The sequence below is a fragment of the Canis aureus genome, chromosome 12 (assembly GCF_053574225.1).
Source record: "Canis aureus isolate CA01 chromosome 12, VMU_Caureus_v.1.0, whole genome shotgun sequence".
Lineage (NCBI taxonomy): Eukaryota > Metazoa > Chordata > Mammalia > Carnivora > Canidae > Canis > Canis aureus.
The window spans coordinates 49,371,534-49,398,332 of NC_135622.1; the positions used below are offsets into that span (position 1 = coordinate 49,371,534).

The following is a 26,799-nucleotide window of genomic DNA, read 5'->3' on the forward strand; positions in this document are numbered from 1 at the left end:
GGTAATGATTGGATACAATACTAGAATACTAGACCATCTCTAGTTTAAAATTAAATGACTCAATGAAAGCTTTACTATAGCTTTCTAAAGAAATTTGTATGTGTATGTTATCCTGCTATTCTAAGAAGTTGTATTATTTTTTTCTAAAAAAAAATCATACACCTTGAGTGGTGTTTTTCCCTTTGGTGAACTCAGTGTCACAGAGATAAGGTGATCCATTTGCAGACTAAATGGATGGTTATAATAACGAAAATAATGGTAAAATCAAACAAACCGAGGCATTCTACTGTGGAACCCTACAGGAGGCATTGGATTACGTGTCACCAAACTAGCAGGACAACTTGGCTTCCAGTCCCCAACTTCTACCTTAGAAAACTATCTGTGCATCTCCCCCAGACTTCTTATTGTATCACTCATTGTGGTTTTACTTCCCTCTGCATTTTCCCTCACTGCTGAGACGAGTGCTTTAGGAGACCTAATTTTTGGCCAGTCTCAACAAAAACCCTTAGACTCTCCCTCTTACCTGCAGGGATCTGTCCCAGTTTATACCAGTACATCCCTCCTTGGCTCACCAGTGTGATTGGGTTTCTGCCCCCAGTTCTGGGCTCCCCTGTAACATCAGCTTTGCACCACTTCCAGGAAAGCAACAGGTTTTTCCTCCCAACCACTGCCCCCCTACAACTCTTCCAAAAAACAACATCAGCTCAGTCCCTCCTAATCTTATTTAACACCCTTACGGATACCTGCCATGAACCAAGTACTCAGATAAGCCCTGGAAAGAATAATAAATAAAGCTCTTGCCTTTAAGTTAACTTCCAGCATGGTCAGGGAGACAAATGTGAAGAATTTTAAACTCTCAGAGTTAGGGCTTTCATGAGAACAGATAGAGGAGAAATCAGTTCTCCCTGGGTCAGGAACAGAGAATAAGACTACTGAATTTGGCTTGAAGATGAGTTTGGATTTTTCCAGAAGGACGGAATAGCATCAAGATAGGTGATGAAATTCAATAGAAGGCAATTCTCCATTGTAGATTACATATACTTGGAGAATTTAATGATGCCATCTGACTTGTGAGATGAAAATCCTTCTGTCTTCCAATGTCAGCCCCCACTCCTTTCATCCCCTTAGCCACTCTCCTGCGAGGTGAAGTGCTGTAGTGATCCTTGAACAATGAGCAGGTTTCAGAAGATATAGTAGCAAAGTATAGTATATTAGACTCCTCAGTTTGTTTTCTTTGTACCTGTATTGAGATTTGTAATGGAAAAAAACAAGTAAACAATTCCCATTCTTCTAAGTCATTCTCTTTCCTTCATGTTCATGTTTTTGTTTCCATTACTCTTGCTCCTGGATATTTCCCTCACTGTGGTGCTTGAAACTCTGAATTCTGCTGGGTTTCCGAGAATGCTGTTGACAATCATTGCCAAGAGAAATGTGTTTTCCCCTTAGGAAATTACATGTCCATTTGGTATTATTATTTCTGACCACTGTGTTGTGTTATGAGCATTTCTGAGGAATGAAAAAGATGGCTTCCTTGGAGCAATTACTGGAAAGGAAACTGGTATGTTACTTTCTTTAAAAAAAAAAGTATACTTAGATCAGAAATTATCAGGGAAAAAAAGAATAGAAATAAAGACAGGGTAAGGTACATTCTCTGATAAGAAATTTTACTCTTGGAAATATAAAATTCCTTACAAGTGATTTGCATTTTTAAGTTGCTCCTAATTTTGGAATAACACTACAGAAAATTGATTAAAACATAAATGTTTTTACCTGCATGAATTATCCCAAAGTAAACTCCCATATAACACACACCCAGCTCAAGAGTCACCGTTGCCTGGATCTCAGAAACCTCCCTTAAGGCCCTGCATTTCCAAAAATCCACTTCTGAGCTCATTCGGGCTGTTGGCAAGAGTCCATTTTATGTGGCCTTATGACTGAGGTCCCCACTGTCTTGCTCACTATGAGCCAGGGATCCCTCTCAGCTCCTAGAAGTCACTCTGTTCCTTTCCACGTGATCTCCAGCTTCAAACCAGCAGTGAAACTTCTAGTCCTCTTAGCACTTTGAATCTCTGACTTCCTCTTCTCCCACCAGCCAGAGGAAAACTCAGATTTTGAAGGATGTGTGTGATTAAAGTCATCTCTACTCTATGATGTAATCTCATCATGGGGGTAATACATCATCAGATTCACAGGTGCCACCTGCACTCAAAAGGGAGGAGACTGTAGAAGGACAAGTAGTATTGTGTCACTTGCCCTCTGTTTTCTGCTGCTCTTAAATGCTACCTCTGTCAAAAATCCAGTATCCATATATGCATAGTCATTTCTGGAAGAGTTTATATAGAATCAATATTATTTTTTCCTTAAATGTTAAGTAGAATAGACCAATGAAGTCCTCTTGCCCTGGAGTTTTCTTTATGAAAAGGCTTTAAATTACAAATTTAATGCCTTTAATAAATAAAAGACTTTTCAAGCTGTTTGTTTTCAAGTAAGCTTAAGATTTGTGATTCTGTTCATTTTATCGCTTGTCGAATTTCTTAGCATAAATTTGTTTACAAAATTACCTGATTATCCTTTGGCATCAGTAACATCTGTAAGGTATCACTTCTCTTTCCTGATACTAATGTTTTATGTCTCATGTCTTCTCTTGTATTTTTTTTTCCTGATCGGGCTGCCTAAAGGCTTATAAATTTTACTAAACTTGTTCTTGGTTTCATTTATTTTCTCAATTGTTTTTCTGCCTCCTATTTCATTAATTTTTGCTATGAACATTATTATTTACTTTATTCTGCCTACTTTGGAGTTAATTTTCTCTTTCTAGTTTTTTACAGTGGAACTGAGGTCATTCATTTGAGATCTTTATCCATTTCTAAAGTAGGTGTTAAAGCTTTATAAATTGCTTTCTAAATACTGCTGTGATCATGTCCCACAAATTTTGATATGTTGTGTTTTTATTTTTATTCACCTCACAGTACTCTTTTATTTCCCTTTAGATTTCTTCTTTGACCCAGGGGTTTATTAAGAAATGGATCATTTCATTTCTACATTTTTTTAATAATAAATTTATTTTTTATTGGTGTTCAGTTTGCCAACATACAGAATAACACCCAGTGCTCATCCCGTCAAGTGCCCCCCTCAGTGCCCGTCACCCATTCACCCCCACCCCCCGCCCTCCTCTCCTTCCACCACCCCTAGTTCATTTCCCAGAGTTAGGAGTCTTCATGTTCTGTCTCCCTTTCTGATATTTCCTACCCATTTCTACATTTTTGGCGATTTTCCAGATATCTTTCTGTTATTGATCGCTAATTTGGTTCCATTATGGCCAGAGAACATATTTTGTATGATTTTAATTGTTTAAATGACATGATACATGTTTTATGGATCAGGATATGGTTTGACTTGAGAAATGCTGTGTGGATACTTGAAAAGAATGTATGTTCTGTACTTGTTAGTGAGACTGTTCTATAGATATCACTTAAGTCAAGTTGATTGATGGTATCATTTTCTGATTTTACTGATTTTCTAACTATTCTATCAATTATTAGAAGATGAGTGTCAAAATCTCTCACTACTATTTATGGATTTGTCTATTTCTTTTTGTATTTCTATTAGCTTTTACTTCACATATTTTGAAGTTCAAACTTACTAGGTGCATAAACATTTAGGACTTACACCTTCCAGATGAATTGACCCTTTATCTATGGTAATATTCTTGGCTCTGAAACTCATTTTTTATGATATTAATATAATCATTCCACCTCTCTTTTGACTCATGTTAGCATGACATATCTTTTTCCATTTTTTAACTTTTAGTCTTTATAGGTAAGGTCCATTTTTTGCAGGCAGCAAATGTTGAATCTTGCTTTCTTACCAGCTCTGCCTTTTAATTTGAATGTTGAAACAATTTAAATTTAATGTAGTTACAAACCGGGATGGCTTAAATCAAATCTTGATACATATTTTCTATTTGTCTCTTATGTTCTTTGTCCCATTTTTACTTCTCTCCTACCTTCCTATAAATCAATTGGGTATTTTTTATGATACATTTTATCTCATTTGTCGACTTATTAATCATTTTTTGTTTTAATATGATACTCTACCACTTTTACAGTCTTCAGATGATACTGTCCTATACTAAAAAGTTAACAGTAAGCCCTTTCTCTCTCCTAGCATGGACACTTTTGTCACGTATTTTACTTATTTGACATGTTATTATTATTTTGCTTTAAACAGACAATTGTCTTATAAAGAGGTATAAATAACAGAGTAATGTATTTTAAATTTACCCACATAATTACTATTTCTGGTGTCCTTTATCTCTGTGTAGACACAATTGTATCAGATTATCATCTTTTTGCTTTAAGTATTTTCCATAACATTTCTTTTTTTTTTCATAACATTTCTTGAAGTTCTACTAATAGTTAATTCTTTCAGTTTTTGTATGTCTGAAAATGTATTTTGTCTCCACTTTTGAAAGCTTTTTTCACTGACTGTAGAATTCTAGATTGGCAGGGTTGTTGTTGTTGTTGTTGTTGTTGTTGTTTTTCCCCCTTTCATTGCTTTAGAAATGTTCCTCCACTGTCTCCTAGTTACATCATTTAAAGAAGAAACCTGCTGTCTTTTTAAGTCTTGGTTCCTCTATATGTAATGCAGTTGACCCTTGAACCAATGTGAGGGACAGGGGCACAACTCCCCACCATGCCTTTAGAAATCTGTGTATAACTTTTGATTCCCCCAAAATTTAACTATTAATATCCTACTGTTGATCAGAAGCCTTACCAATAATATAAACAATTAACACATATTGTATATATTGTATGTATTATATACACTGTATTCTTACAATAAAGTAAGCTAGAAAAAAGAAAACATTATTAAGAAAATAATAAGGAAGAGAAAATACATTTATGGTACTATCCTGTATTTACCAAAAGGAATCCAGGTATAAGTGGACTCATACACTTTAAACCTATGTTGTAAAAGGGTCAAGCTGTACATCATTTTTATCTACTTTTAAGATTCTTCTCTTTATCACTCATTTTAAGCAATTCATTATGTACTTTGGTATACTTTTCTTCATGGTTCTTGTGCTTTGTGATTCTTTGAGCTTCTTGGATTTGTGAGTTTATGGTTTTAATATTTTAATATTTTTAAGATATTTTTCTGTACCTCCCTTCTTCAGAGACTCCAGTTACGTGGCATATGACATATGACACCACTTTGAGGTTCATTTGTGGCCCACTGATATTCTGTTCTTCCCCCACTCCACCCCAAGTTCTTTTCTGTGGGGTGTTTTGTTTTGTTTTTTTTTATAGTTTCTGTTGCTCTGTCTTCAATTCACTAACTTTTCCTTTATGATGTCTACTCTGCCATTATCCCATCCAGTGTATTTTTCATCTCTAGAGGTTTGGCATGAGTCTTTCTTATATCTTCCCTAACTCTATTTAATATGTTCAATATTTCTTCTCAAATATATAGAATAGGTTATAAAACTTTCAATATCTGTGAATACCAATTTTTTTTAAAATAGACTAATTTTGCTATAATTCAAATGCCATAAAACTCACTCTCTTAAAGTACACAATTCAGTGGTTGTCTTTTAGTATATTCTCAGAGTAGTGCAACCATGACAACTATCTGACTTTAGAATATTTTCATCACCTCAGAGAAACCCCATGCCCATCTCTACCCATTTCCACCTCTCCCCAGTCCCTGACAACCACTAATCTACTTTTTCTCTCAATGTATTTGCCTATTATGGACATTTAACATAAAAGGAATTATACAGTATGTGACCTTTTGTGACTTGCTTCTTTGATTTAGCATAATGTGTCCAGGGTTCATTCATGTTGTAGCATACAGCACTACTTCATTATTGATCAATAATACTCATTTTATGCTAATAGCATATTTTGGTTTTCTATTCATCAGTTGATGACTGTGCAGATTGTTTCTACCCTTTGGTTATCATGAACAGTGCTGCTGTACACATTCACATAAAGTTTTGTGTGGACTTCTGTTTTCACTTTTTTGGGGTTTGCGCCTACAAATGGAAATGCTGGATAAATGCAGTAACTCTATATTTAACACTTGAGCAAGTGTCAAACTGTTTTCCAAAGTACCTGTACAATTTTCAATGCTACCCACGATGTATGAAGGTTTCGGTTTCCCTGCATCCCTGTCAACACTGGCTTTTGTTCGTCTTTTTTCTTGTAGCCATCCTATTAGGGGTTATGTGGTATGACACTGTGGTTTTGATTGCATTTCTTTGGTGACTAATAAAATGATGTTGAGCATCTTTTCACACACTTACCATCTGTACTTTTTCTTTAGAGTAAGGCCTGTCCAAATCCTTTGCCCATTTTTATTTTTATTTTTTTTAAAGATTTATTTATTTTAGACAAAGAGGGAGAGAGAGAGAGCACAAGCAAGGGAGTGAGGAGCAAAGAGTGGGAGAGAAACTCAAGCAGACTCTACGCTGAGCATGTGGAGCCCAAGGCAGGGCTTGGCTCATAACCCTGAGATATGACCTGAGCTAAAACCAAGAGTCGGATGCTTAACCAACTGTGCCACCTAGGTGCCCCTTTTGCCCATTTTTAATGAAATTTTTGTCTTTTTATTGTTGAGTTGTAGAGTTCTTTATGTTCTAGATGCTAGATCCTATGGGATATATCTTTTTTTTTTCATTCTGTGCATTGTCTTTTCGCTTTCTTGATGGTGTCCTTTAAAGTACAAACAGTGTTGGGCAGCCCAGGTGGCTCAGCGGTTTAGCACCACCTTCAGCCCAGGGAGTGATCCTGGAGACCCAGGATCGAGTCCCACGTTGGGCTCCCTGCATGGAGCCTGCTTCTCCCTCTGCCTGTGTTTCTGCCTCTCTCTCTATGTGTGTATCTCTCATGAATAAATGAATAAAATCTTTTAAAAATAAATAAATAAATAAAAATAAAGTACAGTGTTAATTTTTATGAAAAACAGTTTATTTTTACTTTTCTCACTTATGCTTTTAGTGTCATGTCTTAGAACCCATTGCCTATTCTGAGATCACCAAGATTTATTCTTATGTTTCCTTCTAAGTTTTATAGGTAGATTTAATTGTTAAATTTAGGACTATAATTCCTTGTTAATTAATTTTTGTATATGATATGAGACAGCGGTTCAACCCATAATATTGTGTGTGTATATCCAGTTTTCCCAGCACTGTTATTTGAGTGTTTATGAATTTTATTACCTTTGTAATTTTGGAATCAGTTTTAATTAATTTATATCCTGATTTGGGGTTGTATTTTCCTGCCTTACATGCTTGATAACTGTTTATGGCATGCTTTATTTTATTAATCTTACCTTTTTGGATGCCGGATATTTTTGTATTTATGTAGATGTTCTTGAGCTTTGTTATGGGACAGTTCTATTACTTGCAAGTTCTGTTCTTGCTTTTAAGCTTTGTTAGTTGATTGCAAGACAGCATTCAGTTTAGGGTGTTTAGGGTCAGTTTTACCCACTACCAAGGCAAAACCTTTTCCAAGTCCTATAGTTGATATACCATTAATTACAAAATTTTCCTAGTAGGCTAGTAAGAACAGTAACTACTCCCTGTCTGGGCACTGTTTCCTCTAAAGCCTTTTTGGTGGTTCTTTCTCCAGCTTCTGGTGATGTCTCACAGGGTAGTGCCAGTCAGTACTTAGCTGGAACTGAAGAGGAACCGTCTGCTAGTCTCTGGAGCTTTCTCCCCTCCTCCACTTTCACCAGCTCTCTCCCCTCCATGACTCTGCCGTACAAAACCACACACTGACTTCCCCAGCTCTGCCTCTTTCTTGTACAGTGTGTCCAGAATTTGTTTTTAATCAGCTGTGACAAAGTGACAGGCACAGAGAACTGCCTTTGGAATAAGAATTTATTCCCTCCAGTTCCCAAGAGGAGACAGGGTAGAAGGAAGGCATGAGGAAAGTGGAGGGATACCAGGGGACACCTTGTTTGGTTGGAGAGATTACAGACACTGATTCATTCCAGCCAGTGATAGAAAAAATATAAGTCTTATAAAACTTTAGGTACAGCTAATCACTCAGTGAAGAAAAGCAGAATTCGTATTTTCAGACTATTCAGTGAAAAGAAATTTTTAAGAGATAGCAAAGGGGCACCTGGCCAGCTCAGAAGAGTGTGCAACTCTTGATCTCAGGATTTTGACTTCGAGCCCCATACTGGGTGTAGAGATAACTAAAAAAATAAATAAACTTTAAAATTAATAAATAAATAAATACGAGATTAAAACATCACTTACACTAAAGGGGGTGGGAAGGAGTATGGGAAATCAAAAGAAAGCAAAGCATATACAAAACAGGATAACTGGACTCAAACCAAGTATCTCTTCTATCAACATACGTGACTATGTTAGGTCCCTTTAAGAGGTACTTTCAAATTACATTTTTAAAGAGGTCTGCTTATGATTTCAAGAGACATTCTTAAAATGAGAAAAGATTGAAAATAAAAGGACAAATATATCAGGCAGATGATGACAAAGAAGAGATCAAAATGACAATAATAATACTATTCAAAATGGAACCCAAGGCACACAGCACTGAATGAAAATTTGCATACCAGTATGAGAAAGCAACTTAAATGTGTGCTGTCTCTGGTTTTCTTCCTCTTTCTCAGGTATGTGACATCTATCTAGAAAGGGAGAGGGTCAGCTTTGCTCCTCATGCAGTCAGTACAATGGGACTAACCCTCATTAAAAGCTCTTAGGGAGCCTTTAAACCTATTTTAAAATAAGCATTCATCTTAATTGTAACTTTAACAAAAAATAAAATAAAAAGGATAGTTTCACATTAGTAACTGCCTGCCATTTCCCTGGTGTGCATGATTTACCTGTAAACATCTGTGCTTTTAATCCTTAAATCATAAAAATACATTGTTCAGGTGCACCACACATCATCTGACGTGGTATCTGACATGAGGCCGTCCTGCTGCGTGTTGCTATTGAGAAAGGCAGGTGAGGGAAAGAACAGGTTCTTTTGTAGGACATGGTCTTGTTTCCAGAGACCAGGCTGACTCACACCTGTCTCTGGGCATCAGTGATAACTTCACATCAGACACTGCTTGCTGAATGGAATAGAGGAACCAGGGATTAAATACAATTAATTTGACATTTGTGTTTGGTCTATATATTCTAAGTGTCTGACTCTTCTTTTTAAATGTAGCCAATGCTGCCTACCTTGGAGGCCAAGAAATGATGAAAGTGGTGAAGAGAGACAACGAAACCATAAAGACATATTTATCTAAGGTAATCATTTTGGTGCTGCAAGGAAGTAAGTAGATGGGCAGAAATATTTACTGAGCATGAAGTGCTGGAATTGGTTAGAGTCTATGAGACCTCAAGGGTTTGTGGGTTTCCTATAATGTTCCACTTCTAGTTCAAATAAGGCAGTTCTTGAAAGTTGCATAGGAAGTAAGCAAAGCTGACCATATACTTCAGTAGATACTTAAATATAATTTACCACCTGTTTTTGTAAGGTTTGTTTTTAGAATCAGTGCTTCTCTCTAGGGCCTTATGCTGAGGAGACTCTCAATAATATTTATAGAATGAATGAGGTATATTAAAATGTAAGTAAAACACTGGACAAGAACTAATATCGCTATGACCTGTTGACTCAGCCTGTCTTTTTTTATTCTCCAGTGCATTAGGGTAGGGATGTTCAGCTGTGACACCAAGACCAGGTTTCTGTACAAGCAGGTGCAGAAAGGCAAAGACTGAAATATTTAGCATTTGGGAGTTACTGCTGCAAACGTCAAAGTCTTACACAAACACAGTTGAAAGCACCAGTCTCTGAAACAGTGAGGATACCATGGTCAAGAATATATCTAAGAACCCTAGAATTGGTGGCTCTGGTACTCCTGTGGCATCATTTGTCTGTCTGTCCATTCCAAATAGGATAGAGCTACGCTGTCTAAATACCATAGTCAGCAGCCAGTATGGTTATTTGCAGCTAATCTGAAAGGAGATGTGCTCTAAGTATAACATACACACTGAGTTTCAGAAACCTAGTACTTAAAAGAGATAAAGTATTTCATTAATATTTGTATATTGATTATATGTTAAAATGATAATATTTTAGACTATTGGGTTAAACAAAATAGACTGTTAAAAGTAATTTCATCCATTCTGTTAAACTTTTTTTAATGTAGTTACTAGAAAATTTTAAATTACATATGTGTCTTTATATTTCTGTAGGGCTGTGCTAATCTAGAACTTTACAGTAAGTGCTGACCTGTGACATCTGCAGGTTATGATGTAATGAGCCCAGCCGAGTGGCCAGCTCTTACAGGGCCCAGGAACCTATAGTCTGCAAATAAAATCTTAGATGTCCGCCCCCTGGGTTTAGAATGTTTTCATAAACTTTGAGACATTTGACTTAAACTTGCTACAGTGTTCATATTTCTAGAACCTCCCAATACAATTATCTTAAAGCAAGAAATATATGTGTATGTGTTCTTTAAAATATATTTTTTCTTAAAAAAAAAAAAGGTTTTTTTCCAGAATATTGATCTATAGTAGCTTCACCCAGAGAGGACTTTTGAAAATCTGTATTTGTCTTATGGCCATAGTACTCATCTTTTTCTAAAATAGCATTTGGCTAGAGATTGAAATTTTGAAGCCAGAAGGAAACCCTCACTAGCTGAATGGGGGAGTTTGGGGGCCTCAGAAGGACACTTTCTCCAGGGCTTTCAGCTGTTTCCAGTCATTGAAGGATGTAAAAATACAAGAAAAAGAGTATTTTATTTTTCAGCTAAATTATAAGTGAATTTGTTTCAAAAATGCATTTAAGTTCTCAAGGCTAGAAGTTCATAAAAACAACTCAATTCCCAGTTAATAATAAGACTGGCAGATGCTCACTTCCAAAATTCACACTTACAGAATGACTAGACCCATCATGTGTCAAAGCCCATCTTACCACCTGTGGAAGCCAGCTGCTATAAAATACTCATCATCTCTGGATTCTGTTTGTATGTTGTGCTCAGGAAGAGGTCAAAGGAAGGTGCTAACTTATTCCTGTCCTAAGTTAAATCCATATGCAAGTGTAATCATTCCCAGATCGAAGTCTGCTTATGGTAACTATGTCAGGACTGTAAGTTTACTGAAACTTCTTTAAGAGAAATATGGGGGGATAATAGTAGATGGCAGGCATTTCAAGGTTATTATTAACGCAGTCACAGGAATAAACTTTTCCAACTACAGGGCGTAGTTTTGTTTTGTTTTTTAAGATAGCACAAAAGGTACTGGTGGAATTTGGGAAAGCAAAGCATTGTTTAGTTTAAGGATGCAAAACTACCTTGCCATGAATTGATTATCCTTTGTACTGACTCAGTTTGATCTCTCCATTAGAATAATACGGTTCCGATTCCTAAGTAAAATGAGGTACAGAGAGACAGGAAGTTTATTGCAACTTTTTGTGTCTATAATGAAAAAAGAGGAAACATGCTGTAATTTAATATTGGTGAAAGTCGAATCAATATACGGCCCCATCTGCTTGAGAAAATAAGGAAACTTGAAAGGGCATGTAGTTTTAGGAAGGTAGTGGCCATTGCCTCTTGCCTTCCCAACAATCCTGACAAGTGGTTCAACTTGAAAACCAGTTCCCAAGACTAGACATATCCCTTTTTAGGTACTTTAGTCCAAGGAACTCTATCCCATTTCAGCCCCGAACATTGGCGTTCAAAAACTTCATACCTATCTGCCAGAACTGTCCAGTGTGAAGACTCTGTGAGCCACATACTTTGTTGCAAAAATATTTGAAGGTATCTCAATTATTCAACTAATTTTAAAACAGTTCTGAAAAATGTGTCTTTGTGCCATCCAGTCAGGAAGCCGCAAGAAAGTCTAAAAATAGTCTCTCTACTACATCATGGGGATGGCTTTCAGATTCTTTCTCATCTGCTAGAAAACTATCACACCATAAACTGCAGGCTTTGGTTCTACATTCAGATTTTCTGTCACTGGATTTCCATTGTCCACATGAAGAGAACTTCTTGAGGAAAATGGACTTTTTAACTCTGAAAAATCTACTGGACTAATTGCCTATTGCCTGCCTGCCTTCCTTCCCTCCCAGGTCTGCAGACTTTATATACAGTATCAGGCAGTTGTGTTTATTAGCAGTGCTTCAGTACTACATAAAGTTATTTTCCTTTCTTGGAGCAAATATACCAGCCTCCTATTTGCTTCCGAATGAGTATACTATGGCCTGTGGCATCAAAGATTGTGTTCTATCTTTACCTGACTGAAGCCACCTATCCTTTAAAACTTGGATCCAATGTCATCTCCAGGAGGCGTTCCTCAGCCCCTGGTTTTGGTTAGATGTTCCTCCCCCAGCCCTTCCCCTGTGTAGTTATAATATTGCATTTTCCACACAGTGTTTAAGTGGTCAGTTTTCCCCTCCTGTGTACCTTCAGGTCAGGAATTATGTTTTTCTCATCTCGGTATCTCTAAAGACTCAGCACAATGTATGATACCTGCTGAGTTAATAAATAAATGTGTACTAGATGGATAGATGGATGGGGAAGCCATTTGGGCATAGATTCTAAGACTTTTTTGTGCCACGGGTCTCTTTGGCCCTACTCAAAATAATGGTTTTAAGTACATAAAATAAATACATGAAATTACTACAAAAAAGCAATTATATCGAAATAGAGTTATCACAATAACTTAAAAACAAATTTGTGATAGTTCGTACACCTTTATTAACACATTAAATAATGAGATATAAAAATAGCAGTCAGAATTAATAAGTTTATAGTAATGAGCATAAATAATAATGAGCATAAATAACTTTTTAGTTATCTTCAACAAATTTCCTGTGATTTGAAAACTTCAATAATTTTATAGGTGACAAAATGTAGATGTCACTCATACTACTATTGTTTGTTGCCTGTATTCATAATTGAAGGAAATACTAAAATATAGTTAGAGGTTAGCAAAAAATGTCATCTTTTTTTTTTTTTTTTTTTTTTTTTTAATTTATTTATGATAGTCACACAGAGAGAAAGAGAGGCAGAGACACAGGCAGAGGGAGAAGCAGGCTCCATGCACCGGGAGCCCGACATGGGACTCGATCCCGGGTCTCCAGGATCGCGCCTGGGCCAAAGGCAGGCGCCAAACCGCTGCGCCACCCAGGGATCCCAAAAAATGTCATCTTTTTCCCAAGCAAGTTTACGTTACCCTTCCCCCACTGTCACCACATCTGCATGAACCCATGTGGACCCATAGATTCCCCCCCGGCCAGTGAGGAAGCCCTGCTTTAGAGACACTAGAAGTGGTTAGGCAGCATGGTATCGTGGCTTGGGTGCTGGCTGGTCTGAGAACAAGAAGCCATGAAATGCCACCCTAAAAAGATGAGGTTAGTTTGAGCTGTTGTTGAGCTATTGAAGGCTTAAGCAAAAGAGTAATGACCAGAGTGATAGCCAAAATGTTTGACAACCTTTTGGCATAGCCAGTTACCCATCAGAACATGTGCCATCAATGAACAGCTAGACAGTTGAGAGCTACCAGTTCATATCAGTCAGCCCTAGGAATGTGGCTGGATTAACAAATGATAGGGATTACTGGGTGGGAGGATGTATGGAAAATATTGGAGAAGGATGAAATTTGAGGTAGGGAGACCATTCAGGAGGTTTTTACAAGGACTGAGGCAGTGGGGTGAGGGCAGAGAGGAGGTAGGATAGGGAAGATTTAGGAAGTAGAGTCAGAAACACTTGTACTAACAGGACAGGAGAGAATGAGGAAGGAAGAGTCTCGGATTATTTCTCTGTATTTAGATTGGTAACAAGATAGGGAACGTGGGGAGAGAAGTACTAGCAAGCTGTGGGAGGTAGTTCAGAAACTAGTTCATCTGGGTCCTTTGAGATACCTATGGGACACTCAAGTGGACACATGTCCGGCAGGCAGCTGGACCTATGGGTGTGAAGCTTAGAATGGTAGTCTGGGCTGAACTTTGATTTGGAAATAATAGAGATAGATTTGAAGCCATGAGCCTGGATAACAGTAACAAAAGGAAGTAGTATATGGAGAGAAGACATCTAAAGATGGATCCTTGGGAGCACAGCTTAAAAGGTTGGGAAGAAGCAAAGGAGGTAATAAATAAGACAGGAATGGAGGGAGAGGGGTGGGAATGAGGACCACAATAAAACAAGCCCAAGTAAGGGAATCAACTGTTCATTTTCGCCACCCCCATCCCAATTCTTTTGGGAACCCCTGGGGCATGTTCTGCTTTATGAGGCACCTGGTGTGTCTGAGGCAAATAGGTCAGCATTCGCTTGTTCTGTCATTGTTCTAAACTATAAGGAAATGTATGTCCCATTCACAGAAAAGTGAATTTGTGTTTGGTTTAGAAACTTGAAGTTTTCATTTGAAACTCACTTAGGAGGGAAACTCTAAACTGCCGTGACCATCTCTGGCCTAGGCGTATGGAAACAGCTGGTGTGTGCTACTGCCAGACCGACGGTGAGCATCGCTATCAGCCAGTGAGGGGTCTAAAGTTTTCCCAGCGAGAACCTGTGAGGTGCAAGCTTCGTGACAAAGGCGGGCAGCCGCGAAGGGGCCGCCGGCAGAGTCATGTTGCCCCTGCCCCCAGAGGGCCAGGCCAGGTGACAGTGTGTTTTGGGAAGGGGGCAAAGTGTCCTCAGGAACAGGAACCCCTCTGCTGTGGCCCTTTCCCCATCCTGCTTAGCCCACCCGAGCCCAGAGGTGCATGTTGCCTGTGGGAGCAAACCTTGTGCAGTCGTTGGCAGGTTCGGGCATGCAAATCCTTCGGACATGCACACGTCCTGCCCAGCGGAGCATAGGAAGTGCTGCCTGGCCCGGCTGACCAGGACTGCCTTCCGCCACGCCTCGGTCCGAAACTGATCGTGTTAGTTCTGCCTGTTTAATTTGAAACCTGTTCAGAATGTCATAATCATCCTGGAAGTGCGTAGGTTTGTTTTCATCTCAACCGTTTTGACCTTGAGAGCTTTATCTTAGGCACTTGTGTTAGCATACCCTGAGTTCTCAGGTGGAGCAAGATTGAAAGGAGCCGGTGCGTACTGGGGAGCAGACTTCTGAGTCGCAGCCTGGGGTTCAAACCCCAGCTCCACTGCTTGCTTACTTATGGAACCATGATTAAGTTACGTGACCGCACTGAGCCTCCTTTTTTCATCAATAAGATGGTTTAATAGTAGTATCTAGTATCACACATTTGTTCCAAAAATATAATGCTGTAATTCATACAAAGGCCTTCCAAGAGTATCTGGCATGTACTAATAAGCATTCAATAGGAGTTTATTATTATTATAAAGTTTGTTATATCCTAGATATGCCTCTGAGTGCTTTAAAAAGACTATTTGCTTAACTTCTTCCCCCACACACTCCTTCCCAGATATTTCATTCTGCAGTGAAAGATTTTGCAGATACTAAGTAGATACCCTAGAGACCCTAGAATGCCCCAACCCCATCCTAGATCACAGCCACTGCTCCCCTTGAGATGCCTAAAGGAGAAGTTGTGCAGGAAGGAACAGTGGCAAAAGAAGGCACAGGAGTACTTCATTTTTGCCGGAACTTAGGACAGTACCCTCATGCAAAGAATCCAGATGAGCTGGACTTGGCCACTGTTTCTCTGAGTTAAACAAGACCGTCCAGCACATCTGCCAATCTCCTGAGGCATATGACCACAGAGAAACAGAAACACAAGAGGATGCATTTGTTCCCAATGCCTCATACTCTGCAACCTCACCAGAAGAAAATTGATGCCTCAGGTCAGCCTCTCACTCTAGTCCCAGGCAAGAAAGAGACAAAGCTAGTCAGTAGCTGGTCCAGTGCCCTCCATTTGGGAGTGAGTGTGTTCTGGCTCTTTATACTCGAGTCACACAGAAAGGACTGAGCCTCACTTTATGAGTCTGATGGGCAGCCACTGGTTAGGGGTCCAGCCAGTAACCTACTGGCCTTCCGCTGCCTCCTCCTCCTCCTCCTCATCATCATCATCATCCTCATCCTCATCCTCATCCTCATCCTCCTCCTTTGGTGCCTTGATGCCCACAGCTCCCTGAGGTGCCTGCAGAAGGAAGAGGGCTCAGTGGTCATAAAGGATTGTGTTGTCACCTCCATCCTCAGCCACATTTCTTCATCTTTGGGGATTTTAATTCTCGTGTTCTCAAGGAGGGTAATTGAGCCAATTCTGGATAAAAGGAAGAAAGGAAACAAAGTAAATTAGAAAATGAATATCCTAAACTGTCTCCCTTTCTTTAGCAATTCTTCAAGTTCCTAAAAATGCTTGTTCAGAAGGACTGCAGTGAAATTGTAAAGCTTTGTGACTGCCATCCCTCTGTTCCCAAGAGGAATATGATTTTTAAATAATTGAAAAGAAGAAGCTTATGTTACAGAATAGGCCTCCTCTGAAGTGCGTCATCTGACGGGGAGTGGGGAGGGGGTGGGAGCTGCAGCCTGCCCTGGGTTCTCTGCAAGGGTAGAATGCAATGGAGGGAAAAAAGCCTGGGAAAGCTGGGCAGGGTAGGGGGATGATGAAAACACAGAAATAAAGGCAGAACAGGGAGATCTAGCTGGTACCTAGATGTGCGGGTACTAATTTGACCCCTTGGTAGGCAAATGGCTGCTTTGTGTCTGATATTTGGCTTCTTTGATCACAAACAACAAAAATAAAAACTAAACCCAAACCTGACAGGTGACAGTTATTCTGGAGAAGGAAAGGAAGAGTGGAGAAAGCAGGATTGACATAATTTTTCTGACTTCTCAAAGCACGAAGGAGAAAATAGGTCTCCTCCCTGAGCATCTACACCACTGCCCTGTAGTTGCTCTCACAATGCAGGAGTTTTCCCTGCCATGCCATGTGACGGCTTAGGCCACTCTTTCTAAAGAAATCAGCTTGTAAACTTACTGGGAAACCTGTTCAGTCAGCACCTAGGGAGCCACAACTCTTTATGGAACACTAACAGAGGAGTCCCTGTGCAGCCCAGGAAGGCAGGGGGCCTTATCTCTGCTGCCGTGAGGGCCCAGAGGCTCTGCCTGTGAGCCCTACCAGGTGGGAAGTGGCAGTCTCTGAATGCTGGTGCCGTCCTTCATTTTGGATGATGCTGGACCAGGAGTACCCAGATGGCACTGCAGTGTAGGCACCAGATCTCATTCGTAATTAAAAGTGGGTGAGAGTCACCTCCGTGAGCCAAGTGTGAGTAGTGGCTTGAAGATGGGCTGTGCTTCACTGTTTCTTTGGATGGTGACTGACCCTGGATCTTCCAACCAATGTCCTTCCCCATGATCTTTTCAGGGGAACATGGCATGTGTGTGTGTGCATGTGTGTGTAGAGTGTGTGCACTATATGATAATATATAATGTATATAATAAAATGCTTTGCTTTAGGCTTAAAGAAAGTGTATAGAGATGCCTGGGTGGCTCAGTCAGTTAAAACAACTGACTCTTGATTTCAGCTCAGGTCATGATCTCAAGGTCATAGGATCAAGCCCCATGTTGGGTTCCGTACTTGGCAGAGTCTGTTTGAGATTCTCTCTCTCTCCCTCTACACCTCCGACCCCCCCCCAAAAAAATAAGTCTTTTTTTTTAAGTGTATAATACTTATATATTTTCTGAGCCTGACTTGTATCAAAAAGCAGCTTATCAGAAGAAAATATATTTTCAGAAATCAATTTAAGGCCATGTGGCTGCTTTTTCCTCTGACTTGAGCACAACCCCCACTTTAGGGAAGAATCTAGACAAATTTTTGCCCCCATAAGAGATGCCTTTGTCCTCATTGTCATCACCAGTGTAATAGCACCTGCCCTTTAGAGTGCTTACTGTATGTCAAGTACTTGATATGCTTGTTTTCTAATCCTTACCACCCCACAGGGTATCTGTTCTGTCCCCACTTTACAGATAAGGAGACAGAGAGCCTAAGAAACTGGTCCAAGGTAACATTGCTAATAGATGGAAGAACCAAGATTCCAGCCTAGGCAGGTATGGCTCAGGGCTCAAGCTCTCAACACTGTGCCCGCTGCACTGTGCTCTCCCCCTGTAACTGAATAATGAGCTTGAGCAGCTTCACAGATGATTTTACCATAATAGAATACAAAGGCTTTATGAGAAGTGCTTTCACTCTGAGCATAATGGCCCTGAAATACCATCTACCCTTTTGCTCGGGTTTACATTATATCATGAAACAGATTGCCCAAGGACCACTTGAAGAGAGGAAGTTCAATTTGTTTAACTTCCAAGGACAACTGGTTTATACCAAACTTGGCTACATGGTGAATTATATTCTAAGGAGCTTCTAAAATTGAGCTTATCCATAAAGTTAACAAAATGAATAAATGAACAAATACATAAATAAAATTAATAAATTTAAAAGAAAAATAAACAACATTCTAAGACTATGAAAAACTTCCTTTTATTAGACCTGTGTCTCCTATAATGCCTATAGTCCTATTGGATTGTTGAATAGAGAGAAGAAATACAAACAGATTTTTTTTCCAGTTTTATTGAGATATAATTCACACAAAACATTGTACTAGCCTAAAGTTTATAACCTAATGAATATGATATATGTATATAGTGCAAAATGATTACCATAGTAAGTTCAGCTATAAATTTAAATTTCTTGCGACGAAAGCTTTTAAGGTCTACTGTCTCAGCATATTTTAAGTGTACGGCACAATACCGTTAACCACAGTTACTATGCTGTACATTAGAGACCAAGGGTATATTCATCTTATAACTGGAATTTTGTACCTTTTGACCACCTTTACCCAGTCCCTTCACCGCTCCATTCCCCATCTCTGGCAACTACCAATCTAATCTGTTCTCTCTTTCTAGGAGTTCTTTTTTTTTTTTTTTTTAATTCCACATATAAGTAAAACTATGCTGTATTTGTCTTTCTCTGACTTATTTCACTTAGCATAATGCCTTCAAGGTCCATCCATATTGTCACAAACAGCAGACTTTCCTTCCATTTTTATGACTGAATAGTATTACTGCGTGTGTGTGTGTGTGTGTGTGTGTGTGTGTGTGTGTGTGTGTGTATACCACCAGATAGGGATTTTTGTGGTTTCCTTCATGTTTAATATTTTAGGATCTACCATGGAGAGTGACTTTTGTTATTTATTAGCTAAATCAAATATATAAACTTAGGTCATAATATGGTTTCTAGCATTGCTTTTCTTAAACTAAATCCTCTGCTGGTAATGCATAAAAGCCAACAACTCCAAATTGACTCCTGCAGGCAGGATTCAGGTTTCCCCACTTTGGGCTCCTGTAGCAGCATCTCTCTGCCTGTTGTGTTTCAGGGCCAGCTTGTATATGCCTGTTCTTCCCTAGTCTGGCAGCTTCTCCAGGGCAAGCTGTGTTTTACTCGCTTGTGAATTTTAACTACTTAGCCAGTGCCAGATGGAAAATCGGGTTAGAGTCATTTTTGGTGGGACTGCTTTGAATCTGTGAGTTTCAGCAGCAGAAAGTGAGAGGGAAAAAACCACCCACATGAGAAAAGACAAATGTGGTTCCTGTGTGGTGGCAAACTGCAACAATTTGCAGGGACATATCTCCATAGGGGGACACTGAAAAGTCAAAGGAAAATACGTCTGTGAGCACAGAGATTACAGTAACCATAATGCCACCTTACCGCAGAAAACACACAAGGAAAAGCAAAAAGCAATCCCGAGAAGTCAAAGTGTACACAAACTGAGAAAATTAAATTTTGTGCTTAATAGAGAAATGGATTACTTAACATGACAGCAATCTGGAAACACAGAATAATTTCCATTCAATAATGTGTACTTTTTATCAACTCTCACGCGTATCAAAGCGAGTGCCAAGAAGAAAGAAACTACAGGAAATAATTTATCTCCTCACAGACCTTTGGCTTTAAACATTCCGCTGATAGCCTGAGATTCTCAGGTCACAATTCCAGTAATTTCCCATCAGTTATCCCTCCTGTGACACGCAGCACCCCAGAACTACATAGACTTTGAGGAAGGCCGTAAGTGCAGGTGGTTGGGTGCACTCCTGCCCTTGATGGTCACACTCAGTTTTCATAGCCAGTCTAAGACCCTCTCCCCCCACCACCCAGTCTGTAGCTTTTGTGTTTTCCTAACATGGGTCAGTTCATTGTTAATTGTAAACAGTAGTAAAAGGAACTGATTAGGAATGTTGCCCTGGGATATATAACCCAGCTTTACAACTCACTAATTGTTTGAACTTAAGCAACTTACTAAGCCTCAGTTTCCTCTTCTATAAAATAGGGATAAAATACCTTCCCAGAGTATTGTTGTGAGGACTCTGTGAGAGTATAGAGCCTAGCACATTCTTCTCAGTTTTTATCAGTTCGTCATGTGTTCTGATGGTAATTTGTTTTGACAAATCGACACATAGTAGTATACACTCTTAACTATCATGCTTTGGTGTCCAGTTACTTCTTTCTACTTCACTTGCCTTCCCCCACCCCCCACTAGTACCTCTACACACCCCATACTTTTTCAGTTTCCTGTTTAGGGTTACAGATGCAGAGTCTTCTGTTCAGATCTATTGCCTGTGACTTATAATCTATAGGGACAGGAAGTATCTTGACCCATGTACGTAAAGGCATTAGAATAACCACGTGTTTTACTTGTAAGCCAAGATTTTCATAGAGGGCCCTTCAGTGAATATAGTCTGAAGAAGAATCTAAAAAACAAAAGAAGGGGCAGCCCCGGTGGCGCAGCGGTTTAGCGCCGCCTGCAGCTCAGGGTGTGATCCTGGAGACCCGGGATCGAGTCCCACGTCGGGCTCCCTGCTTGGAGCCTGCTTCTCCCTCTGCCTGTGTCTCTGCCTCTCTCTCTGTGTGTGTCTCTCATGAATAAATAAATAAAATCTTTAAACAAAAAAAAAGACACAAAACATAAAGACCTTACCCCACTATCACTTAGAGATTGAACAAAATCTAGCCCGCTCTAAATGGTTACTGGTCATGGAGGATTGAGAAAGTTAGATAAACATATGGGAAATCTGGAATCATCACTATCACGCCATCTTGAACACTTTGTTGTTGTCCTAGTACATGCCTTGGGTAGTAGTGCTCACGACTACTTGGACACGACTTGTCTCTTGATACCCTCTAACCTATGTGTATTATTCCTGCTCAACAGTCTGACAGTTTTATGCATGAGGGAAGGGTTGGTGGTTCCCCAGTGCTGAGGCTCAATAAGCGGGAGTGTTCAGTGGAGACATTTCAAGGAGTGATTGCCTCACTGAAAAGTAAATGCTGGGTTCTCCATAGAAATAGTTCTTGAAATGTGAGGCAGGAAGCAGCAGGTGCATACAGTCTCCTCATCAAAGAGACTCCTAGGGATGGTTTTCTGCCTTGCTCTCCCTCTAGCTTACTTTTTTTGTGGTAGGGCTTTTGACAAGACTTCAGCACCAGCTTGGGCTGGTGTGAGGGCTTCCAGGGTGCCTTTCTCAGTGTTTAGGAATCTTCAGGCAAGAGAATGCACTTGGAGCAGAGAAACACCCCGATGGACACAAGGCCAAGTCAGCATTTCTGGATTTCCCAGCACTGTTTCATACTCTGAGGAAGTGCAGAAACCCCTGGACATGATGACTGTACCATACATTATTTTCTGGGTATAACTTAAAAGATTCTTGTGGGTAAGGGTAGGGCATGGTTTAGAGAGAACCTGAAGTTATTAGCCCTATTGGTAGGTAATGAATGCCTGCAAGTAGCTTGTCCTCCCAGCAATACCTCAAAGGGAAGCTGTGGCAGGGTGTTGCTGGCCAGAGTAGTCACCCACTGGCCATAACACTGCAGTGTGCCAGACCTGTAGAGACTGACACCTGAAGGAACAAACCAGACCACTGCCAGGCTCTCTGTTCTCCAGCAACAGAAAGAACTTCATACTCTGCTAGGAGCCATGGCAAAATGAATTTCAGTTTTAGGGGCTTTGGAGTGTCCAGAAATGGTTGTAGTGAGACAAAAACCAAACAAAACAAAAAAAAAAAAAAAACAGAAGAATGAGAAGAATAAGTGAGCAGCCTGTGAGCCAGAGATCCTTTGCAGTATTCAAAACTAAAACCCCAGGTGACAACCAGAAAAATCTCTACAAAGTTATTCAGAGTCAGTCTGCAACTCAAGGTTTAGCTGTTAATAATTGACTCTCTGGAGTACTACATCACATATTTTCCTCTTTAAAGTATTGCTTTAACTATCCCTTTAATTACAGGTTAAATCATAAGGTTCTTGTAATAAAGACCAGTGTTTTTATAAGCGCAATCTCTTTTGTCCAGCTAATGGATTTAATGGCCATTAGAGCAGAATCACCCAGTGGGCAATAGCACATGTGTTCCATCTTGTCTTCCCATCACACTTTGGCCCCCCCAGTCTCTCATTGCCATTGTAGCAGGAGTAAGTGTCCTACCATGGAGACATGGCCATGTCACTTCATTGCATGGAGTCTTTCGTTAGCTCCTGTGGACTTCAGGTTTCCACCCCCCTCCCCTATTGCTGGGAGGAAGCAGAGCATTCCTGTGAAACCTTTTATAAGCTGAAATGGCATAAAGCAAGGAAGCATTTACCTTTAATGTATCTGGTGAAAAGTTTTTGAGTGTATCCAGACCAAAAAAAAAAAAAAAAAAAAGAACTTCTCTTAGGCTTTTCTGATGCCTTAGGACACATCTTGCTAGTGGGTGCACACAGTAAATCGAGGTAAAGCACAGATGCTTGCAGACACTGCTCAGAGCTCTGGTGGCTTGATGCGTAATGTAGTTCCAGGGGGAGGTGCTCGGGGAAGCCACCCTCACCGCTCCAGGGGCATGCAGCCTCTATACGTGCCCACTGCCACACACACACTGAATTCTACTTTCCCTTTTAGCCTTTATTCATAAAAGCAAAAATCCTCTTTGGATTTCTTTCAGGAGGCAAAAACAGGTACTAACATAGGTGTTTCCATAAAAGCAAAGCAGTATAACACAGAGTTTGGGAAAGCAGGGGATACCTCTGTGTGTGTGTGTGTGTGTGTGTGTGTGTGTGTGTGTCATGGGCAGGTCTAGATCAGTATCTGGTAAGGGTGTCAGTAATGTCTTCAGGGATTGTGTCTCCATGCAGCTGCTTGCTATCACCTGAAGTATAATTATATCACCTGCCACTGAATCAACATACTGTCCTGCTGCACAGAGCCTATTCATAGAAATGTTATAGACACTCTCAGGGTTCTGGTGACTTTTCTTCTACATTGAGAAGCCTATCTGATTCATCTTTGGGTGCATTCACCTACCATGTGGCTGCATGAAAACGGTGAAGTATGTAATAAATAGGTCACTGATCACCCAGTGATTATGTCCCAGTAACTCGTCCTTGTCCTCACCAGCCGTCTCTCCACTCCTGCCCATCCCAGCCACAGTGTACACAACTGGCTGGCACATCCTTTTAGTGAATCATGGGTGACCGCTCATACAAGACTCTCCCTCTTGATATGGGGATAGGTTTCTTCTGATCAGGTGCCTCTTAATTCACTCCTACGAATTCGCACCATGAAGGTCGCTGCCTTGAGAGAGCCATGCTCTGGAGGGAGCCCTGGGACTAGCGTACAGGGCCAGGGACGGGTGCTGTTTTCCAAGCCTTGCAGATTGCTGGTGTCATGTTTGTGTTGGAAGAAGAAAATGTTTTCTAATAAAACGTTTTTGTCTGGTCTTTTAGCTTACATTTTACTATGGTACTACAGATGCTTGGTGTCCAAAAGAATACTATGAAGACATAAAAAAGGATTTTCCAGAAGGAGATATTCGGCTCTGTGAGAAGAAAATACCTCATGCATTCATCCTCCATTTTCCCCAGGAAATGGCTGACATGGTAGCTGACTGGCTAAAGGATGATCTGTCTAAAATATAAGTACTGACCCATGGAAACATCACTGACAGCTAGTACATAGCAGCAGTGGCTGTGCCATCTCTTAGTAGTTAGTATACTTGGTAGGTAAGTGTTCAGTGTGAATGTTTGATATTAGAAGAAGGAAAAAAAAGAACCTTTTGGCTTACTATCAGCTCCTAGCTAGCCCCCCATACTACAGGCTGAAGTAAACACAGTTGATGAAATACACCATAGGTTTAACAGCACATTTTCCAAGACTCAGGGAACACAGAAATCAGTGATCTAAACAAGACCCTTCATGTTTGCATGAGATTACCCCAGTGGCACCATGCAGTTGATTGTAGTAGGCAGGATCCTTGCAGACAAAAGTCTAAATTTAGTTGATTTTAATACAGTTACCATGTAGAATAGGCTCTCCTAGAGGAAATCATGAAATACCTACTAGAAAATGTAAAGGGCATCATGTAAGTGGACGAGGTCTTAAGGATGCACATTCCAGGAGCAGGAAGTGGTGAGTAGTGGATCTTGGTAGCGGACCTGGACAGAAGCTAAAGATCAGCCCAGACTAACTTTGTAGAGATCTTGGCTGAGGTCCTCAGTATCACACTGGATACCAGGACAGCCTGCATCACCCCCCACTCCCCCCACGATACTACCTTGCAGCATGTCACAAACCACCAAGCAGTGCCAGCATCAAGGGGAGGCAGTGCTTGTCTGCATCTCTAAGATGCAGCTTCTAAGAAGCTTCCCTGAGGAGTGAGACTTCCTGATCTTCCTGCATTAGTTGGACACTGAAGTTCACCAGACATAACTTTGGTGAAGGAACCCGATGAGAGCTGTTGAAGGATCCTGACTGCACCTCTTGCCACAAGACAGCCGGCAAGCTCTGTGCTGAGCTCTAGCCTGCCAGGTTGGGAGGCCCTGGGTGTCCCAAAGCCAGCCTGTACCTCCTCATAAGAGTTGCCCCTTCTGTGATTTTTCCAATAAAACTATATTGAGGACCAGCTATGAGCCAAATACTGTGCTAGGCATTGAGGATAAAGTTCTTGGCTATGTCATGATTCTTTTCTTAGGAAAATCTTCCAGTAAGTAACTTTCGGGAGGGCATCTTTCAGTTGCTGAATAGAGAATTGCTATAAATGAGTTCTACATTTCTGCCCCGGCTTTGTTAGTTGGAAAGAAATTGTTTTACTAATGAACCAAAAGAAGCCATAATGAATCATGTGAATTCACCTTCTCTGGATGCCTTGAGGTCCAGTAGAGAAGCTTGTTGTCCAGTCTCGAGTAGGCTCACTATATTTCTGCCTTCCCTAAAATGACTCAATCCTGGGACCCTAGGAGCCAATAAGTCCCACTGACAGCAGTGATAGTTGACGACTAATCAGAACATTCAGTTTTCTCCTAGAGGAGACCCCCCTCATGGTGTTATCATTCCTTAAGAACAATAGAATATTGTCCTTCCTTCCAAAGCCCTAAAGCCCCCAATGAAGGATTCAGTTCTGATATGCTGCCAACCCAGTGGTGAGCATAGAACAAGTTGCTGTCCTGGCATGGCTTCTGCATCTGAGCAAATGACTTCTCAGAAGGGAAGAGCCAAGCCCCAGGCAAGGAGTGCTCTTGGCCCTGGAGAGAAGCCAGGAGACACACAGACCATTGGCACAGGGCTGCACACAAAATCCTGATTGCCCTCTGTGAGGGGAGGCCTTCTGGAAGTCTGATGTTAGAAGCTTAGGATTCATGGCACTGCAGTGCCTTGCATATAGGAGATGCTCAGTAGTACTAACTTGACACATTTGAGCAAATCCTGGGTGAATCACACCTACTAGAATAATAATATCCCCTAGCTTTACTTTCAGCATTATTTTATATTACTACGTATTTCAGAATTCTACATGTATGACATTGTGTCTTAACTTTGGTTTTTCAGAGCTTAAAAAAATAAAATAAAATGATAAAGTAAAAGATGCTGGCTCGTTTTCTGTTTATCATCTGATGGCCAAATGAATTTTCAAAATAAATGTTTTACCAGCATTAACAACTGCCTGGCCTTATTTCTCTGTTTGGGGAGGAGGGTATAATCTGAGAAAGTCAAAGTCTCTCTCTTAAATTGAAAAGCCATTTTTCTCAGTACTTCTTTTAGAGAAGGAAGAATCCGACTTTAGGAGATTAAAGTTCATTTTATTTCATTAGGAATTAAACCAAAGGGCAGCCCCGGTGGTGCAGCAGTTTGGTGCCGCCTGCAGCCTGGGGTGTGATCCTGGAGACCCAGGATCGAGTACCACATCGGGCTCCCTGCATGGAGCCTGCTTCTCCCTCTGTGTCTCTGCCTCTCTCTCTGTGTTTATGAATAAATAAAATCTTTAAAGAAAAAAAAAGGAATTAAACCAAAGACTAAAGGCTTCCATGCATATGTACGAGGTAATAAGGTATAAGAACTCTGGAGACCTCATCTGTGTAATTTTTAGGCAACTTTTTCTAATTTTCCAAGCTTCGGTGTCTTCACTTATAAGAGAATTAGGGATCCCTGGGTGGCCCAGCGGTTTAGCGCCACCTTCAGCCCAGGGCCTGACCCTGGAGTCCTGGGATCGAGTCCCACATCAGGCTCCCTACATGGAGCCTGCGTCTCCCTCTGCCTGTGTCTCTGCCTCTCTCTCTCTCTCTCTCTCTCTCTCTCTATTTCTAATGAATAAATAAATAAAATCTTAAAAAAATAAGATAGAATTAATAATAATGCCTACCTCATATTGTTGGAAGAAATAAGTGGAAAGGTAAAATTAAAGCTTTTAGTGCAATTCTTGACCAATAGTATCTTCTCAATAAAGATTGGCTATAATTGGGCAGCCCCTGTGGTGCAGCGGTTTAGCGCTGCCTGCAGCCTCGAGTGTGATCCTGGAAACCCGGGATTGAGTCCCATGTCGGGCTCCCTGCATGGAGCCTGCTTCTCCCTCTG

General features: G+C 40.4%; 1 protein-coding gene across 7 annotated transcripts in view; it reads left to right on the forward strand.

Moving 5' to 3' along the window:
• LDAH (lipid droplet associated hydrolase) overlaps window positions 1–25,887 on the forward strand; it is a 105,291-nt gene extending 79,404 nt beyond the window's left edge. For 6 of the 7 annotated variants that reach the window (XM_077843999.1, XM_077844000.1, XM_077844001.1 and 3 more), the window contains 2 exons: window positions 9,192–9,274; window positions 23,679–25,887. In XM_077843999.1, the coding sequence (XP_077700125.1) occupies window positions 9,192–9,274; window positions 23,679–23,870 (275 nt within the window). In that variant the 3' untranslated portion in view covers window positions 23,871–25,887. The remainder of the gene's footprint in view (window positions 1–9,191; window positions 9,275–23,678) is intronic. The other variant, XR_013349649.1, reaches the window with a different exon arrangement.
• Window positions 25,888–26,799: the final 912 nt, after the last annotated feature.